We start from the raw sequence: 21,378 nt of genomic DNA on the forward strand, positions 1-21,378 counted from the left end.
GGGGATTCCCAGGAGGGGGCGCCTGTAGCCAGGGCAAGAGGAGCCCCAGGGGGGACTCATCAGGGGGAGAAGGCCAACAGGGAATCCCAAAGCAGCAGCTGGAGATCAGGGACGGCTTCACCTCCAGAGCGTAGCGAGGGGGGGGGGAAGTTCCAGTGTATCAGGGGAAGCAGCTCCGTCGGCTGGAAGGGAGGAGAGGTCAGAACAAGCTATCCTCCCGGATGGGGAGGGAAGCAGTGAGAGGAGTGACGTAACGATCAGGAGAAAGGTTAGAAGCTGGGCGCGCGCGCCAAGTTCAAATGTGCAAGCGCGCGGGGAAACGGATAGCCCGGGGGAGGAGCCAGGTCCCAAAGCCCGCAGGAGGGAGGGAGAGCCATTGGGAGATTCAGCGTCAGAGGAATCCAGGAGGGGCGGAACTCCAGCGGGCAGAAAGACCCTGCGGAAAAGGAAAGTCAGGAGGAGGTGGAGCAAAGCAAGCATCTTAAACTGGTGCAGGGGAGGGACTGATTCAGAGGGGACTTCTACGGTCTAAGCGTAACAGACGTGGGGCTACGCACCTCGGCTGTGAAGCGGAAAATAACTGCAATAAGCTTCTTTGTATATAAAGGAAACCTGGCGTTGGTCCTTTGTGAGCTGGGACCTGAGGTAGCCCTGACAGCAGCAATTGCCATTGAGGTGGTGCTTGAACTCCCAAATGGGCACCCAGTGAAGGTGCAAGGTATGCTGGACTCAGGAAGCTCATGCAATTTCTTTAGCAGGGACTTTGCCTTAGAGCATCAGCTTCACCTGCTACCACTGGATGCACCTCTGCAAGTCACCACCATTGATGGGAGGGAACTGATTGGGGGGGGGAGTTACCCACCAGACCCCACCGATGAGAATGAGAGTTTCTAGGCACTCAGAGACCATCGCCTGTCACGTTGCCTCATTAGTGGGTCCCCCAATAATATTAGAGATGAGCTGGTTAGCGCAACATGATCCAGTGGTGGCGTGGCATCAGAGGACTGTCAGCTTTGGGTCTGACTATTGCCTGCAGCACTGCCTAGGAGGGGAAACGCCAAGGATAAGCATAGCCAGAGTGGCAAGCACTGCAGTGGAGGGGAAAGGGAAGGTGCCACCGCAATATGCTGATCTGAAGGAGGTTTTTAGTGAAAAGGAGGCAGATAGACTGCCCCCCCACAGGCCGTTCGATTGCCAGATCAATTTGCTCCCTGGGGCGCAGCTGCCGGTGGGTAAGCTGTATGCCATGTCAGACAGACAGATGAAGGAGTTACGGGACTTTATCGACAAGAACCTAAAGAGAGGGTTTATAAGAGGGTCAAAGGCAGTGGGGGGCAGTCCAGTATTTTTTGTGGACAAAAAGGACACGGATAAACCGAGACTGGTCGTGGACTTTTGGGGGGTAAATTTGGTGTCAGAACCTGTGACTTTCCCGATGCCCAGAATTGATGACATTCTGACGAGGGTGAGGAAAGGAAAGATTTTCACCAAGCTAGATCTGAGGGGGGCTTATAACTTAATCCGGATGAGAGAGGGGGATGAATGGAAGACCACCATGTTCACACCCCTGGGGGCCTTTGAATATCTCGTTATGCCTTTCGGATTACAGTCAGGCTCCGCCTGTTTTCAAGCGTTCATGCACCACGTGTTGGGGTCTCTGCTTTACAAGAACTGTGTAGCATTCCTGGACGACGTCTTGATTTATTCAGAAAATGAGGAGCAACATTTGAGAGATGTCAGGGAAGTGCTACAACGTCTGCAGAAACACCAGCTGTGGGTCAAGCTAGAGAAATGTCAGTTTCATGCCCGAGAGGTGGAGTTCCTGGGGTACAAGTTATCTGACAAAGGCTTAGCGATGGACCCAAGCAAGGTGCAAGCAGTATTGGAGTGGAAAACCCCAAAAACACGGAAGGATGTGCAGAGGTTCCTAGGTTTTGGCAATTTCTACAGGAAGTTCATCAAGAACTTTGCACACTTGACAGCCCCAATCACGGACTGTCTCAGTAGTAAAAGAAAGTTTGTGTGGACGGAGGAAGCCCAGCAATCCTTTGAAAGATTGAAGAAGGCATTCGCGTCGGAGGAACAATTACTACATGTGGATTTGGAGAAACCAATGAGGGTAGAGACGGACGCGTCAGACCGAGCCATCGGGGCGGTTCTGTTGCAGCCAGGACTGAACCAGCAAGAATGGAAACCATGCGCCTTTTTCTCGAGGAAGCTGAGCAAGTCGGAACAAAACTACACCGTGTACGACCGAGAACTGCTAGCAATTTACGCAGCCTTTCGTCGGTGGCGCCATCTGCTGATAGGGGCGCAGCATAAGATCCAGGTCTGCACAGATCACAAGAACTTGGAATATTGGCGGACAGCACGGGTGCTCAACCAGAGACAGATTCGCTGGGCGCAGGAGTTTTCCAAGTTCTCCTTCGAAATCCAGTATGTGCCAGGCGAGCAAAACATGAGAGCAGACGCTCTCTCGCGGAAACCAGAGTACTTCGAAGGAGAGGGGCCGCCGGAGACCCGCCACGTCATACCTGAGGACCGATGGGTGTGTGGGGGTACTTTAGTGGGCACGAGAGAACTGGCAGGACTTACGAGGGACAATGAATTCGCCCGGACCAAAATCAGGGAACTCCAAGAGGGGAGGGGAGGACCAGAGGGGTTCGAAGAGAAGGAAGGGGTGTTGTACTACAGGGGGGCGATGTACGTACCGGGGGAGGCTCTAAGAAGAAGGGTACTCAAGCAACTACATGACACCCCCACAGCGGGGCATTTTGGGCAACACAAAACCATGATGCTGGTGACCCGACAATTTTGGTGGCCACGGGTGAGGGAGGATGTACACGAATATGTAAGAGGGTGTGACCGATGCCAGAGGGCCAAAGGGGAACGCACGATGCCAGCAGGTTTGCTGGAACCCTTACCCACGCCAAACAAACCCTGGGAGGTGGTGTCAATTGATTTCATGACGGATTTGCCCAAATCGAGGGGAAAAACAGCAGTGATGGTAGTAGTCGACTTGCTAACCAAAATGTGCCACTTTATCGCCTGCTCCCATGCGGTGACGGCAGAAGAAACGGCACGGTTGTTTGTAGAACACATTTTTAGGCTGCATGGCGCCCCCTTGAGGGTTTTATCTGACCGCGGAAAACAATTTACTTCCTGGTTCTGGAGGAAGCTCATGAGCCTACTGCAAGTCGAAGTCAGCTTCTCGACAGTGAGGCACCCAGAAACCAATGGGCAGGCGGAAAGGGCAAACAGTGTACTCCAGCAATACTTACGCTGTTACGTTAGCGAAAGGCAGAATGATTGGGTAGAGAAACTAGCGCTAGCAGAATTTGCGTACAATAATGCTGAACATGTGTCCACCGGTATGAGCCCCTTCTTGGCCAATTATGGGTGTCATCCCAGGGCATTCCCGGGCAATGAGGAACAGAGCTGGAGTATGCCTGCAGCTGAACAGTTTGTGGAAGAAATGGAAGCGTTACATCAACAGCTCAAGATGAACCTAGAAAGGGCAAAGGCCAGTTACAAGAAGCAAGCAGATAAACACCGGAGGGAAGGGGAAACCATTAGGGTGGGGGATCGCGTGTGGTTGTCCACTCAAGGGTTACCCTTTAAGGGAGGGTGCAAGAAGTTGCAGCCCAGAAGACTGGGTCCGTTTGAAGTTATACAACAGATAAACCCAGTGGCGTTCAAGCTCAGGTTGCCCAACAACATGAAAATACATCCCGTATTCCACAGGTCCTTGCTCTCACCACACAGAGGGGGGCGGGAATCCGAGGGGGGGGAAGGTAGAAGTCTTGCCACAGCCACAGGTAGAAGAGAGGGAACACCAGAGCTCGGCCGCAGAGATAGTGGATTCAAGGTGGCGAGGGCAGCAGGTGCAGTACTTGGTGGCGTGGGATGGAGAGCCCTGGTCAGAAAACACGTGGGTGCCAGCAGAGGCAGTTGACGACGAGCATATGCTGGAAGTGTTCCACCGACGGTTCCCAGATAAACCCAAGCCCTTAGGGCGATTCTGGGAAGAACAGTTCGGCACCACAGAGGAGGAAGAGAGTTTCGAGGGATTTGCAGAATCCGAAGAAGAATCGGATTGGGAGAGTCATTCCTTGGGTGGGAACCTTAGCAGGTGGGAAGAGGTGTTCACACCCACAGATGAGGAGGACAGCTCCTTCAGGGGTTTCCTTGGCTCGCCGACCAGAGAAGAGGCTGCAATAGAGCCCCCTGGTCGGAGGGGGAGTGAAGGGGGCCCTGGGAGGGAGGTGGATGTCAGGGAACTGCCATCAGAGGCACGGGAGAAGGAGAGGGTCTCTGATTCTGCAGGGGAAGGTCCAAGCGCTAGAGGGAGACTCAGCCGGGAGGAAGGGGAAGAGAATGAGTGTAACACCAGGGATCCAGGAGAGCAACGGGACAGGGAGGTGCAGGGGCTCCAGGACTCTTCGTTGGAGGTTAGCGAGGAGAGCCCAAGCACCCCGCTGCCCACGCCCACCCTGCGCAGGAGACTCCCGCACAGTGAGAGGGGGAAACGATTGGGCGTCAAACAACTCTTATGTTGGCAACGCTTTAAGAAACGCCCACAGACAGATTCTACAAGTGACTAAGGGCAGCCACGCTAATATGGGCTGCGTAGTCTAGAGGGTTTAACCAGGCAATCCGATGCTCAAACGGAGCAGGATTACGCACGAGTAACTCCCAACCACTACACTATCTAAAGAACTTTTAACTGAGTTAAGATTAAAAAAGGATGTGTACAAAAAATGGAAAAGGGGGGAAACCACCAAAGAGGAATTCAAACAAATAGCCAGCACGTGTAGACACAAAGTCAGAAAAGCTAAAGCACAGAATGAACTCAGGCTTGCTAGAGAGGTTAAAAGCAACAAAAAAGGCTTTTATGGGTATGTTCGTAGCAAAAGGAAGAACAAAGAAACAGTGGGGTCACTCGGGGGAGAAGATGGTGAAATGCAAACAGGGGACACAGAAAGGGCTGAACTCCTCAATGCCTTCTTTGCCTCAGTCTTCTCCGATAAAGAAAACAATGCCTGACCTGAAGAATTTGGAGCAAATGATTCAGCAAAGGAAACACAGCCCAGAATAACTAAGGAGAAGAATACTTGGCTAGTTTAGATGTATTCAAGTCTCCAGGGCCAGATGAACTGCATCCAAGAGTATTAAAAGAACTGGCAGATGTGATCTCAGAACCACTGGCAGTCATCTTTGAGAATTCCTGGAGAACAGGCGAAGTCCCGGCAGACTGGAGGAGGGCAAATGTTGTCCCTATTTTCAAAAAGGGGAAAAGAGAGGACCCAAATAATTACCGCGCAGTCAGTCTGACATCAATACCAGGGAAGATTCTGGAGCAGATCATTAAGCAAACAGTCTGTGAGCACCTAGAAAGGAATGCTGTGATCACCAATAGTCAGCATGGATTTCTGAAAAATAAGTCATGTCAGACTAACCTGATCTCGTTTTTTGACAAAATTACAAGCCTGGTAGATGAAGGGAACGCAGTGGATGTAGCCTACCTTGATTTCAGCAAGGCATTTGACAAGGTGCTCATGATATTCTTGTAAAGAAGCTGGTAAAATGCGGTCTTGACTATGCTACCACTCAGTGGATTTGTAACTGGCTGACTGACCAAACCCAAAGGGTGCTCATTAATGGTTCCTCTTCATCCTGGAGAAGAGTGACTAGTGGGTTGCCACAGGGTTCTGTCTTGGGCCCGGTCTTATTCAACATCTTTATCAACGACTTGGATGATGGACTCAAGGGCATCCTGATCAAATTTGCAGATGACACCAAACTGGGAGGGGTGGCTAACACCCCAGAGGACAGGATCACACTTCAAAACGACCTTGACAGATTAGAGAACTGGGCAAAAACAAACAAGATGAATTTTAACAGGGAGAAATGTAAAGTATTGCACTTGGACAAAAAAAAAAAATGAGAGGCACAAATACAAGATGGGTGACACCTGGCTTGAGAGCAGTACATGTGAAAAGGATCTAGGAGTCTTGGTTGACCACAAACTTGACATGAGCCAACAGTGTGACGCGGCAGCTAAAAAAGCCAATGCAATTCTGGGCTGCATCAACAGGAGTATAGCACCTAGATCAAGGGAAGTAATAGTGCCACTGTATTCTGCTCTGGTCAGACCTCACCTGGAGTACTGTGTCCAGTTCTGGGCACCACAATTCAAGAAGGACACTGACAAACTGGAACGTGTCCAGAGGAGGGCATCCAAAATGGTCAAAGGCCTGGAAACGATGCCTTATGAGGAACGGCTAAGGGAGCTGGGCATGTTTAGCCTGGAGAAGAGGAGGTTAAGGGGTGATATGATAGCCATGTTCAAATATATAAAAGGATGTCACATAGAGGAGGGAGAAAGGTTGTTTTCTGCTGCTCCAGAGAAGCGGACACGGAGCAATGGATCCAAACTACAAGAAAGAAGATTCCACCTAAACATTAGGAAGAACTTCCTGACAGTAAGAGCTGTTCGACAGTGGAATTTGCTGCCAAGGAGTGTGGTGGAGTCTCCTACTTTGGAGGTCTTTAAGCAGAGGCTTGACAACCATATGTCAGGAGTGCTCTGATGGTGTTTCCTGCTTGGCAGGGGGTTGGACTCGATGGCCCTTGTGGTCTCTTCCAACTCTATGATTCTATGATTCTATGAATGTAGTGTTACGCTTAGCAACTCTCTGTTGTGTCTTTGTCTCTGACTTAGACACAGCTTCAACCTGTCTTGAGTTGTCAACAATAGTAACACATGCAACAGCTGAGTTAGCAAACTCTCTTTTATATATATATAAGATATTTATTAAAGTTTCCAATTTTAGCAAACTCTTTTGAATACTTCTTGGGTGGTACACCCTTTGTAACTCTCTCAGACCTATGTATGAGGTGCTGTTCCTCTCTGCTCACTGGTTCAGTCTCAGGACTCTTTGGAGAACCAGTTCTGATAGTAAACAGTGGTTCATCCTTCACCTGTGAAGGTCTAGCCATTGTGTGAGATTTTCTCTCAATGACTGTGTCAACTGAGCTCTCCGAGCTATCACTGTTACTCTCAGTACCACTGTAATCAGTAAAATCATCATCATCGTCTGAATTGTCCTCAGTGGGAAATGTTTGAACAATTACTCTCTGCTGTTCAGGAGCACTCTCTAGAAATTTCGTGAGAATCACCTGACCAGATTCAGACAAAATTACTCTGTAGAGACCCTTTTCATAACCCACAAAAATACCTCTGGCATTCTTTACTCCACCTGGAGCATCAGATTTCACATGAGACCCAAAAATCTTAAAATGGGCAACAGAAGGTTTTCTATGGAACAGCTTCTCAAAAGGAGAACATCTCAAATCTTTTGAAACCTTTCTCATCCAAGTGTAACAATAACACAATATCGATTCCGCCCAGTACTCATGTGGCAAATGTGAACTCAGCAATTGCGCCTTCATCCCATTTTGCAATTCTTTGTTCACTTGCACACAGATACTTTTGTTCCATGCTTCTGCAGAAACAGCAGTCTTGTGCCTTATCCCTTTCTTATCCAGGAAATCCTGAAAAACCTGTGAAAGAAAAACTAGCTTTTCATCTGTGAAAAGACAATCAATGTTAGCATCATGAACATTCTTAACCTTGTCACAAAACTCTTTAAACCTTTCTAAGGCTTCTTGTGGTTTCTGCAATATATATATCCACACATAATGAGAGAAATAATCCACACACACAAGATAATATCTTGCATTGCCTCTAGATGGTGCTAGAGGACCAATCACATCAGCATACACTCGCTGAAATGCACTGTTAACTTTGGTCGCCTTCTGGACGTCCTTCATCATACCTGCAAGAGAAATCATGTTAGACTCAGATGCATTACAATTTATGCAATCACTTTGTTCAAAAGTCAACAAATACAGTCCATCTTTCTCTCTGGTAGAAAGATACAGCTCTCCATCTTTGAAGATTTTGCAGCTTTCTCTATCATAGGACAAAGTCAGTCCTTTCTTTGTGATCTGCGAAACACTCAGCAGATTGAACTTTAAATCAGGAACCAAATACACATTTTTTATAGTCAAGTTCAGACTCTCAAGATACACAGTTCCAAACCCGGTCGCTTCCAGCTCCTGGCCGTTGGCCTGTTTCACAGCGAAGCTTTGCTTCTTAAACGTAGAAAACAGTTCTCGGCGTGACGTCATGTGTTGTGTCGCTCCAGTGTCCAAAATAAAAGCGTTTTCCACTTCTGGTGTGGCTTTTAGTGACATCAAAGCCATAGCTGGTTCCACTTGGGACTTGGTACGACTTTTGCCTGACGCCTCAGGCTTTGCAGAGCTTCCCCTAGCTCCTTTCTGCTGATGTGGCCTCTTACAGTTCCGCTGAAGATGCCCAGGTTGGCCACAATTGCGACAACAAACAACGTTCAGAGCTTCAGCTTGCTCTTCTCTTGCAATAGTAGTGGGGGCGCTACAACTCCGAGCCTCACTCCCCCTGTCAGCAACATCCGTTGCAGCAAGAACAGGAACATCAACAGCAACAGTTCCTTCACTCCCCCTTTTGGGGTCAAAGCTCTCCCCAGCTTTCGATGAGCTTTTAGGAATTTGGCCAGCGCCATCTTGGCTCTCCCCTTCTGGGGTAGTCAACTTTCGGCTCTTGCTTCTCACTCCAACTTCACAAGCTTTTCGGAGCTTCTGAGAGAACAAAGCCATCTCAATCTCAAGCCTCAGCTTTCTGCTGTGAGCTTGTATTTTCCAAGAGTCTACTGGCTTTTCACTGCGTTGCACTTGGCAGCTAAACGCAGGCTGTTTTGAAAGTCCCTCCAAGAGCAGTGAGATAGCATACAAAACAAACGCTGGAATTTTTACCGGTGTTTTTCCAGCCTCTTACAGTCCCAGCCTCTCTTCCGTTGGCTAGTAAATTTCCACTTCCTTTTCAAGCTAACTATCTCCGAAGTAGCTGAAAAAACTGACGTCTCGTTGCTTAGCAACTGGACATTCCAGGCTTGAAAAGCCAACATCATCAGTCCCAGGAATGCGAAGAATGTGGCTCTCTCTCAGTGCTGTTTTTTTATCCAAAAAGCAGCTTTTGTGAACCAGAGAAGAATCAATCTACGTTCACACTTTTAGCCCATAATTCAGCATACCTTAGGGGTTCCGTTGCTCCTGGCTTATCAGCAAAAACATCTGCTTCGGTAGCTTCCATCCGCACGCTACCATATCTTCCTTTATCTCCTTGCAGAGGATGAAGTACGATCCATCAACCTCTTCTGCTGCTTTCATGGATCGAAACCATCGGCTCCGTGCTACCAGATGTCGGGAATCAAGCCTTTATCAGGAGAAACTGGCAACTCTCCCAGGCACCCGGCTTGATCTCCTGTTGACCTCCCTGTCTGCATTCCCCAGCAAGATCCAGGCTAGGTCGCAATAGGCGATCCTTCTCAGCGTGAGAAGAATACATCTCTCTTTCCTGCCCCCCCGGCAGGGGAAAGAGATAGACAGAAACGTATTTACATGCCTTTATTTCTGTCTTTGCAGCGTTACAGAAAACATGACTGCTCTCTTCAAACTCCAGCAGTCGAGAGAAAAACACCTCCTGTACTTCCTGTACAGCTCATATTACACTCTGAGCTAATTCCGGTGCTTCGCACTGTGAATTTACTGTCCCTCTTTTTCCCACGGACAGTCCCAACATTCCCATTATGTTTTGCTTTCAAGCTACCAGCAGCTCGCGGGTGCATTGCTTCTACGCAATACTGGGGCCAATAACCCTTTGTGGGAATGTTCAGGGGTGCAGGAGAGGATATATTGTGAGATTATATCCTAATCCAACTTGTGCTAACAAGTTCCCAAAATATCAGCAGAGTTTATGACATTCCTCTTTTAGTTCGCAACGCTAACGTCTGCACAGGTTCGCTAGAACCACTATAATAATTACTCTGGTAATTTCCCCTTTTGTTCCCTCTTAAAATACAAGACACGGCACAGTCTTTATAAAAGTATAAAAGAGTTTACTCACGTTCTGTTCACAATATGATCCCAGAAGGCAGGCAGCTTTAAAAGGGTAAAATACACTCAGAATCTATCTTATAGGAAGATAGTACTGTCCTCTCTTGGCTGAGAGCCAAGAGGGCATGTTGCTCCTTCAAAAGATGAAGATGAGAGAGAGAGATATGGCTGCCTGCCCTGTGCTTTTATCATTTACCTGCACAGGTGAGGCCACACCCACCTCTGGTCACATGCAGAGGAATTCCATCCCCAGGAAGTTTACCTGCTTGCTGGACAGACATCCCTCCCCATGTTCTAACATGTACACTCTAGGAATGTTGTCATTGACTGCTCCTGTGTTTACATCCCACACCTTTGGCAACCAGGAGTTCCATGCAAGCAAAGTGAGCAGGTGAAGGAGAGCTGGATCTCTCTCTTCCTCCTTTGCTTGATGTCCATTCTGTTTTTTTGTTTTTTGTTTTAATAAATTTTTATTGGGTTTTCACAATTTACACAAACAATACACAACACAGACATACAAACACAAAAACAAACACATGTAATTTCAAATCCCTAATTTCTTAACCACTTTCCCTGACTTCCCCACACCTCCCCTTCCTGCACCCCAACTCCAATAATTAACTCAGCAAGTTCTTATCTCCAACTTTTACCTTATTACTATTTTACTTACTTCTTCTTAATTAACCAAATTTAACTTATACACCTCAATTAAACCAAAATACACACCCTTTACATATTTTTCTAAGGTCGGCCCCATTTCCCTTCCACGAATTTCCCAATTTTTATCATATTTACAAAACAAAATAACAAAAAACAACATATAATTATAGACCCTTTGGGTTCCAAAACTCTCGCCCCCCCTTTTTCGGTTTCGATCCCCAAAAAATATCCATCAATCCATCGGCTCTCAGCCCGGATCCCTCACGTCCGAGGCCCTTAAATATCTTTCAGTCCCTCTCTGCCGGTTTTGTTGGTAGTCCTTTATGGTAAACATCAAATCTTGGAGAAGCTCTGTCCCGATGGGGTCTACGTTTCTTCCAACCAGACCTCCGTATTCAAAAGTGGAGCCCAAGTCATATTTCTCATTCCTTTTAAGTCCAAATGTCCCAAATGTCCCAAAAGCTCCAACTTTCACCTTGATCAAATTTGTAATCCATAGATCTTCCGATCTCCCCGTAGGGGGATCTCTCCAGTCATTCTCAAATTCAAGCCAAATTTTCATCATCCAGGTCTTGTTTCCTTTGTAATCCATTTTTTCAGGCCTCTGGTTGTCTTTTTTCACCTGCAACGTTTCAGCTTCTCCTTCCCACTCCTCTGAGTCTGCCCATATCTCTTCTTGTTCCGCTGCAAGATTTTCTTGAGTAAAGTCCTTGGCACCATCAACAAGATTATTTACTTCGGAATTCAAGGTCATAACATCTGTGGTCAGAGCTTCACTCTGATCTTGTAATTTTCCCAAGAGAAAAAACATTCTTTCCAGCTCAGCCTGTAATTTTCCATCTGCAGCCATTGTAATGTCTCAGAACCCCCTCTAGAGGGGTTCTGGTTACTTAGTATTCTTTTTCCAACAGTCTGATTACTTTGTTTTTATTTTTTCTTTATTTTCAAGCGACTTAAAGTCAATTGTATCAAAAATAACCAGCAGAAATAACAAAAGCAGATTTTTCTAACTTTGACAGCTCTTTTGACAGCTGTCAAAGTCTTTGTATCTCCTCAACAGGCTCTCTCACGGATCGCTCCCGGATCCCGGGGGGTTGCACATCAGCTCCTTAAAATCAGATTTTATCCTCCAGCAAAATGCTTATAGTGCCAAATCGTGGAATTAGAAACTTTTGTCTCACAAAGAGAAAGATGGTCTTTCGACCTTAGTTATCCGGTTCTTGCTTTAAATTGTCTACAAGACGGGGGGCGGACTTCCTTTTAACGCATCCCCCGGTCGTGCCGAATTTAAAAATAGGATTTTTAAGTCCAATTTCCGTACTACTCACGGGTTGTTACTTTTGCAGTCCAAATGTTCAAAGGAAGAAGTCAGCGCTCTCCGGCCATGGCTCGCGGCTTCACTCCGTAGAAGAAGCGGTCTACTCACAGCACCACGCCACTCTCCGTCACCCACTCCGAAGCCTTTAAAAAGGATTCTTCGTGGGTCGGGGAGGGCGCAAATGGTGCCCACCGAGTCACCAAGTCCACAGGCTTCCGCGCCTGTGGTTTCTGAGGGTCCCCGCGCCGCCGCCGCGGCAGGACCCGTCTTCCACGAAGCCGATTCCCTCCGGAGCTCAGAGGGAATCCGCCATTGGCCGATCGCGCTAACCCGGAAGTCTCGCTTGATGTCCATTCTGGCTGCAGAGGAAAGGAAGTCCATCCAGCTCTCAACTCTAGCCCTCCTCCAACAGCTTGCTTAGCACAAAGCCATTTTTAAAATATATGTTTTACTAGCCTGCTCAGGAGGATGGAAAGGCAGGACACTACTAGCATCTCAGCAGACTAGGAAAAACAAACAAGCCTTGCAGAAGAATGATTGAGAGGACTTACTTACAAAGGCTCAACTATCAAGCAGGGGCTTACCTGGAGTCCCAGCGATCTGTTTTAGAGTCAAATTTGTACGTCGGGATGAACTTGATCTCTCCCTCTGTGAAATCAGCAAAAGCTGTCTTTTGGGTACGCTGAATGTTTAGCTAAAGCCAAAAAGAAATCGCTTATCAGCAGAGAAGCAAAAGACCCCCTGTTGCCTGACAATGGAGTCTATTAACAGCCACTGTTGTGCTGGAAGACCAAGGTGAAGTACTAGTAGGGTAAAGGTAAAGGTAAAGGGACCCCTGACCATTAGGTCCAGTCGTGACCGACTCTGGGGTTGCGGCGCTCATCTCACTTTATTGGCCAAGGGAGCCAGCGTACAGCTTCCGGGTCATGTGGCCAGCATGACTAAGCCGCTTCTGGTGAACCAGAGCAGCACACAGAAACGGCATTTACCTTCCCGCCGTAGCGGTACCTATTTATCTACTTGCACTTTCGAACTGCTAGATTGGCAGGAGCAGGGACCGAGCAACGGAAGCTCACCCCGTCGCGGGGATTCAAACCACCGACCTTCTGATCATCAAGCCCTAGGCTCTGTGGTTTAACCCACAGCGCCACCCGCGTCCCTACTAGTAGGTTAGCCAAGTGCAAAAAAAGGGGTATACCTGCTGAAATCCTATCTTATACCCAATTATTAAAGGTACAGGATGCTTGTGCATTTTTGCCCCATGTCATCTTAAATTACTTTGCTGCATCACACAACAGGAAAATCCTCTAACTCAGGAGCAGCAGACACGTGGCCCTCACAATGCTGCAGAACTACAATTCCCATCATCCCTGATTACTGGCCATGATGGCTGGAGCCAACAGGAACTGCAGCTCAGTAACATCTGGCAGACCACAGGTTAGCCATACCTACAATATGCATTGTTATATGTACCAATAATCCATACAAACTGTTAACAACCACCAGAATACACCCTGACACTATGAGCAACTGCAAAACCATCCTCTTGCATCCTACGTTGGCTCCCGGGACGTTTCTGAGCACAATTCTGAGTGTTGGTGCCAACCTTTAAAGCCCTAAATGGCCTCAGCCCTGAAAGAGTGTCTCCATCCCCATTGTTCAGCCCAGGCATCAGGGTCCAGCACCGAGGGCCTTCTGGCGGTTTCCTCACTGTGAGAAGCGAAGTCACAGGGAACCAGGCAGAGGGCCTTCTGAGTAGTGGCACCTGCCCTGTGGGACACCCTCCCGTCAGATGTCAAGGAGATAAGTAACTATACAGCCTTTAGGGAAGTTTTTAATGTTTTATGATGGTTTTGCGTATGTTGGAAGTCTGAGGCTGCCCCCCCCCCTTGCCTTCCTTGCAGCATCCTTCTCAAAGGGCTAAGGCATGACTACGCTCACAGAGTTTAAATCCACCATAAGGTGCAGCAATCAGGCCTCTGTTTCAACACAAAATACCAATGATCCTTATGCCAAGTGGGAGAAAGGTCATCAACATGATGAACACATAAACCTTGGAGAGAAAAATGTAAAACAAAAAGCATCAGCAATTTAATTGGACTAAATGGAAGTATCTGCTGATAAGAACATGTGAGCAACGCAGATTTTCCAGATCGATGCAAAACCTAGAGCAGGAAACCTTAGACCTTTAGATATTGCTGGACAGCAGCTATGCTGGGGCTGATGGGAGTCCAACAACATCTGGAGCGTGTGCTGAGCTAGGAAAGCCCTCTAACTGGGAAATTGCAGAGCAGTCCTACTTATTCCAAGGCAACCCTCCAACTTAATTGGGACTTGCTTCTAATTCAGGTTGCACAAACCTGCAACCTTAAAAAGCATTTGTAGAAGTCGCAGTCATCCTATGTTATAGCTACACTTTGCTCCTAACTGTCTGAAAGAGAGAAATTTTATTGCGGCCATAGGCCCATACAGATAAAAACAAGACATAAATAACAGTTTTTGCACGTGGGGAAAAACAGCCGCTAAAACACCACTATAACAATAAAATACTGTAGTATGGAATGGAAGGAAGGGATGACATGCTGCGCCTTAATTAACTTGTAGTGCTCCTTGGCAGCGCTTTTGGGTAAGGACAGCGACCAGGAACCTAGCCACTTTCAGTGTCGTATGGATATCCTTATCCTGCAAGATTTGGGCAAGGTGGAATTTTGGTGGGGTACCCTCTAGCTTCTGTATAATTAATCCCAACAAATTTGCCCGTGGCACATTGAACAAGGGGCAAGTGAACATAATGTGCTGAAGCGACTCCGGCGTCTCCTTATCACATTCGCACATGGCGGAGGCTTGGCCCTTTGAGAATCTATGTCTCAGGACATTTGAGGGAAAAACGTTAAACCTTGCCTTGGTGAAGGCCAGCCTATGGGCAACAGACGAAAGGGAGGAGAGGTATGATGGAACGCAGTAAGTTAAAGTGATACCGATGTTCTGGGGCGAACAAACACCTCCCCCCAGCGTATAATTTCGCTGTAAATCGATGTCGTCCAGTCTTTGGCGGATCAGTCTTTGAGCAGTGATTTGATCTAGTTTTAGGGAATCTAAGGGAGAGATTCCGTAGCTCAGGAGTTTGGCATGAATTCTACTAGTCCAAAGGCTGGAGAATTCATCTCGCCATAAGCATTGGACAAGGTAATGGTCTGGTAATCTGTGCCACAATGATAACCAATAATTGAAGACTTGCTTCCACAGGCAAGTTTCTAAGGATGCGATCTTCAATTCTTTTTTTTTTTTTTTTTTTTTCAAATTCTTTTTATTATTCTTTCCATAAAGAAAATAAAGACAGACATGCGCATAGATAAAGCAAAACATAGTAAAGAAAAGAAAAAGGAGAAAAAAAGAAAAGAAATTACAAACGGATTAAATAGAAAAAATACACAAGTTTTCTTATTTTCATAGTTCTCCTATAACTTAGTTGTTTCTTTGAGGACTTCCTTCAACTTAGCCGCGAATCATACAAAATACATAAATAAAGTTACACGTTTCCTCGTTCTTATTGTCGTTGTGTCCGATTTTGTTCTCTATTTTCCTTACACAATAACCATAGTCTGTCACAGTACATCTCTAAATCCCTCTAGCGTTATTTGTCCCTCACTAATAACTTCCAGATAATCAACGTACTTTCCCCAGTCCTTGATGAACACTTGGTCTTTTAAGTATCTGATTTTCCCCGTTAGTTTATCGAGTTCTGCATATTCTGATAATTTAGATCTCCACTCCTCCACCGTTGGGGTTTCCTGCTGTTTCCACCTCTGGGCTATTAAGATCCTTGCAGCCGTGACTGCATAATATACCAATCTACAATCCTCCTTCTTTATCTGTTGTTGCAATATCCCTAGTAGAAAGATTTCTGGTCTCTTTATGAACGTGTACTTTAATATCTTTTTCAATTCTGTGTATACCTTCTCCCAAAATTGTTTTACCTTTCCACACTCCCACCACATGTGGTAGAAGGAACCCTCTGCCTCTTTACACCTCCAACACTTGTTGTTTACCTTATACATTTTTGAAAGTTTCATAGGTGTTAGATGCCACCTATAGAACATCTTCATGACATTTTCTTTTATCGCGGTACACGCTGTAAAATTCAACCCATCACTCCATAATCTTTCCCAATCCTCATATTGTATGCTGTGACCTATGTCTTTCGCCCAGCGAATCATTACTGATTTAATTTCCTCATCCCCTAGATTCCAGTCAAGGAGCATCCTATACGTTTTAGATATATTTTTCACCTTACTGTTTATTATTTCCATTTGGAATTTCGAATCTTTATCTGCGTAGCCTCTTTCTTTAATATCCTTACTAAGCATCTGATTAACCTGCTGGTGGTTAAGCCAGTCGTAAACATATTCTTTTATCTGCTCGTAAGGTTTGGTTCTCCATTTCCCATCTACTTTAGTCACTAACTGATTGTATGTTGCCCAGTTTCCTCCCATGTTGGTAGTTTTCCTGCTGATTAGTTCAAGGGGTGATAACCAGTGTGGTGTTTTGGGTTCTAATATATTTTTATATCTTTCCCACACCTCAATTAACGATCCCCTGAAAATATGATTGCCGAATCCTTTGTGTATTTTCATTTTATCCTTCCACAGATAGGCGTGCCATCCAAAATGATTATCGAAGCCCTCTAAGTCGAGCAGCTCCGTATTTTCTAATTTGACCCAATCTTTAAGCCAACTTATACATGCTGCCTCGTAGTATAGCTTCAAATCTGGCAGGGCAAAACCCCCCCTTTCTTTTATGTCCGTTAGTAATTTAAATTGGATTCTGGGTTTTTTGCCCTGCCATATGAATCTCGAGACTGTCCTCTGCCATTCTTTTAGAGTCCTACCCCCTTTTATTATAGGGATAGACTGAAATAGGAACATCAATCTTGATAGAACAGACATCTTGATCATATTCATTCTTCCCCACATTGACAATTTTAGCCGCCCCCATTTTTCTAAATCTTTCTTTATTTCCCTCCACACCGGCTCGTAGTTATTTTTATATAAATCTATATTTTTAGATGTTAGCCAGATGCCAAGGTATTTCACTTTTTTAGCCGTTCCTATCTGCGATTGCTGTTGTATTGTTTCTATTGTCCTTAAATCTACATTTTTACATATCATTTTTGTTTTAGTCTTATTTAGTTTAAACCCAGCCACCTCTCCAAATAGTTCTATTTCTTTCATTATCTCTCCTATTGATGTTAGAGGATCTTCCGTCATCACCACTAAGTCATCCGCGAAGGCCTTAGTTTTATATACATTCTGTCCTAATGTCACTCCTTTTATGTTTACATTTTGCCTTATTGAATTTAGGAGGACTTCTAACACTGTTATGAATAATAACGGAGAGAGTGGACATCCTTGTCTTGTTCCCTTCTTTATCTTGATTTCTTCTGTTATTATACCATTTACGATCAATTTGGCCTTCTGATCCGTATATATTGCCCTCATCGCGTTTGAAAAATCACTGCCTACATCCATATATTCTAAGTTTTTAAGCATAAACTTCCAAATCACATTATCAAACGCCTTTTCGGCATCGATAAACATCATTGTAGCTTGTTTGTCAATCCTAATAGACAAGAATTCTAACATATCAATAATATATCTTATATTATCTTTCATCTGTCGTCCTGGCAGAAATCCTGCCTGATCTTTATGGATGACTTCTGCTAGCACATTCTTTAATCTTCTTGCCAGAATTCCTGCAAATATTTTATAGTCTACATTAAGCAAAGAGATTGGTCTATAATTTTTGACTTGGGTTAAATCCGCATCCTGTTTGGAGAGAAACGTAATATACGCCTCTTTCCAGGTTTCTGGGATTTCCCTTTTCTTTAATATTATATTCATGATCTTTTTCAGGGGGCCCACCAGGACAGATTTCATTTCTTTATAGTAGCTGGCAGTAAATCCATCGGGACCTGGGGCTTTGCCCCTCTTTAAATCTCTGATTGCCTCTTCTATTTCTTCGTTTTCTATTGGGGTATTCAATCTTTGCTTTCCTTCCCTTGAAATTTTTTGTCCCCCTTTTTCCTTCAAGAATCTTTCTATTTTCCTTTGACCTATCTTCTCTTGATCTTTATACAGATTTCTATAATAATTAATAAACTCACTCCTTATTCCTTTGGGGTCGTTTTTTTCTTCCCCATCTACCATTATTTTGTTTATTGTCCCTTGATCTTTCCTTTTTTTAATTTGCCAGGCAAGCCATTTACCTGGTTTATTGGCAAATTCAAAGTTTCTTTGTCTAAGTCTTTTTATATTCCACTCTACTTCTCTATTTATTATTGTAGCAAACTGGGTTTGTAAAATTTTTATTCTCTCTTTTGTTTTGGAACAGTTGGGTTTTTGGACTAATTTACGTTCGTTTTCCATTATTTGTCTTAGAATTTCCTCTTTATTTTTTTCCTTATTTCTGTTTTTGATTGCGTTTTGTTGGATGAAGTACCCTCTTATTACCGCCTTGCCTGCATCCCAAATTATATTTTCCTTTGTTCCTTTGTCACTGTTATCCTCAAAGTACTCTGTTAGTTTTTTCCTTGCCATTTCCACCACCTTTTCATCGTCTAACAGATAATCTTTTAGTCTCCATCTATAGGGTCTTTTCTCTAAGCTCTCAAGTTCCATCTCTACCGGGTTATGATCTGATATTACCTTCGGTTTTATTTCTATAGTTTTGACTCTTGGACAAAGTTCTTTTGAAATCCAAACTTGATCTAATCGGGAGAAGGACTGATTGGGCTCAGAGTAAAAGGTAAATTGCTTTTCCAGCGGGTGTCTCAGACGCCATATGTCCACTAAACTGCAGTTTTCCGCCATCGAAAAGAATGACTTTGGTAGCTTCCCATCCTTGTTTGCTCTATCCCTGAGTCTGTCCATCTCAAGCGAAACTACTGCATTCATATCCCCCATTAATATTATTTTTTGATCCACATAATCCATTAATTTCTCTTCTAATCTTTTAAAAAATTCGGTTTTACTTCCGTTCGGGGCATAAATCCCCACTATCAATAGCTTTTCCCCTTGCCAATTGATGTTGACCCCTATCATCCTCCCCTCCTCATCTTTGAACATTGTTTTGGCCTCTATTTTATTACTGATATACAGCACCACCCCTCTTTTTTTTACCTTATCCAAGGTTTCAAATTCATTCCCCAGTCGTTTATTAATTAAGGAGAAATTTAGATATTATTTGTCTTCAGGAGACACACGTGGCCAGGAAACATAAAAAAGTGTTAATTAATAAGCGATCTTCAATTCTAATCGGATGGCTGCGTTGCTTACGCACAGGGGGAGCATTAGGAGCCGACGTAGGAATTGGTTTTGCAAAGTCTCAAGAGGAGTAAGATCTGTCATCACGGCCCAGAGCGGGGCAGCATAAGCAAGCACGGGTACCACTTTTGCCTTGAACACCTTTAGGGCCGAGGGAACATGCAAAGCTCCATCCGAAAAGAAAAATCGGAGGAGCGCATATGACAGAGTTTTGGCCTTGTTAAGGAGGTGTTGAATTTGTGCTTTCCACCCCAAATTGTACTGAAAAATAACTCCTAGGTATTGAAATTTTAGGACTTGCTCTATTTTTGCTCCACCAAGCTTCCATTCGTATAATCTCCGACTTCTGGCGAAAATCAGAATCTTAGATTTAACATGGTTGATGGTTAATTGGTTGAGTTGACAATACGTGGCAAAGATCTTCAGAGCTCTGGTTAGTCCAACACGTGTATAAGATAGAATTACCGCGTCGTCCGCATATAAAAGGAGTGGACAGCGGGAGTCCACTAGTCTAGGCGCATGTGTACTTGGAGATGAGTTGACTAGGGGTGCTCGCATGTCGCTGATGAATAGATTGAATAGGCAGGGAGCCAATATACATCCTTGGCGCACTCCCTTGTTTATTGGTATCGAATTTGTGAGGTCGCCCGCAGGAGTAAGTCTCACTCTGGCAAGGGTACCTTCGTGGAGCTGACTTATAAGCCATAAGAGTCTTCTATCAATGCCCTGTTTCGCAAGTTTCTCCCAAAGAATATTTCTAGGAACGCTGTCAAAGGCTGCCTTTAGATCTAAGAAGGCAGCACAAAGGTAGCCCCGGGGGGGGGGGAGGAGTACTTCCGTGCCAGATGGTAAAGAACTATCGCATGATCAGTTGTAGAACGTTTAATTCTGAACCCTGCTTGTTTGTGGCCAATCTGATTAGTCTCATCTGCCAATCGCAATAGTTTAGTCAGCAAAAAGCTGGCATAAATTTTCCCTATAATCGAAAGGAGGCTGATGTTACGGTAGTTTTCCGGCTCCATTGGAGAACCTTTTTTATGAATTGGTACTATAATGGCCTCCTTCCATATTTTGGGGATGAGACCAGAGGCGTTGATTGCGTCGAAGGTTTTGGCCAAGATGTCAGCCCACCATTTTGGGTGTAGTTTGATGGCTTCAGCAGGGATCAGGTCGGGCCCTGGGGCTTTGCCCGATTTCAGCTGGGCTATTAGCTTGGCTATTTCGTCCGGATCGGTGGGAGGCCAAATAGGTAGGTGGGAAAACAGATGCATCAGATGGTCGGAGGGAGCATCTGCCTGTGAGAAACATTTCTTCAGGAACAATTCCCATGTCGGTGCAGGGATGACTGCCCTTGGGTATTTCTTCGCCCTTCTGTTAATCAAAGACCAGAATTCCCTGGATCTATGTGATTTTGAAGCAGTAATCAAGGCCTGCCAGCGATTGTGTTGCCACTCGCGTTTGGCAGTTTTCTGCGTGCGTTTGTAAACTTGCTTGGCTTGTGCATAACTAGCTGGCAGAGTAGATGCTTCGGAGGTCTTGTATACATTATATATAGCACGGAGGCGCTGTCTTGCTTGTTTACACTGAGAATTATACCAGGGGGCACCGTAATTATACTCATTTCGATTTAATATTTTGGGTGGTAACCTGAAGAAGGACGTAAGATCAGTCGTATAGTGGTGGAAGCGTTTCAACACTATACTATACTCGTCTGAGGCAGAGTCTATGTAGGGATGGGGCCCGAGGATTTCTTTTTGAAAGAATTCCTGATACCTTTGAGCCTGGGTCTCCGACCATTTGATTCCTCTTACTTGGAGAGATTCGTTGGTTACCATCTGGGTCGCATGTCTATGAGCCTCCGACTGCCAGTTCAGGGAGAGCTTGGCTACAAGGGGAAGATGGTCACTAGATTGTACATTCTCGATCTTAAAGGTGGAGATACACTTAAGTAGATCACTGGAAACCAGCAGGTAATCGAGAACGCTGTTTGATTTAACGCTCAGATGAGTGAGATCCCCTGGAATATCAGGGTGGCATGTTCCATTTAGGGGGACCAGATTTAAACGGATGGCCATTTGG

At 45.3% G+C, this 21,378-nt stretch overlaps 1 protein-coding gene across 1 annotated transcript in view; it reads right to left on the reverse strand.

Annotated features, from left to right (window-relative positions):
* Positions 1-21,378, reverse strand: part of LOC309523276 (inositol polyphosphate 5-phosphatase OCRL-like) — a gene marked incomplete at both ends in the record, with an annotated part of 58,040 nt that overhangs the window by 28,743 nt on the left and 7,919 nt on the right. Inside the window, one exon of the mRNA XM_082207061.1 lies at positions 12,562-12,671. Coding sequence (XP_082063187.1) covers positions 12,562-12,671 — 110 coding nt within the window. The remainder of the gene's footprint in view (positions 1-12,561; positions 12,672-21,378) is intronic.

Source organism: Podarcis vaucheri (assembly GCF_965113315.1).
Source record: "Podarcis vaucheri genome assembly, chromosome: W".
Lineage (NCBI taxonomy): Eukaryota > Metazoa > Chordata > Lepidosauria > Squamata > Lacertidae > Podarcis > Podarcis vaucheri.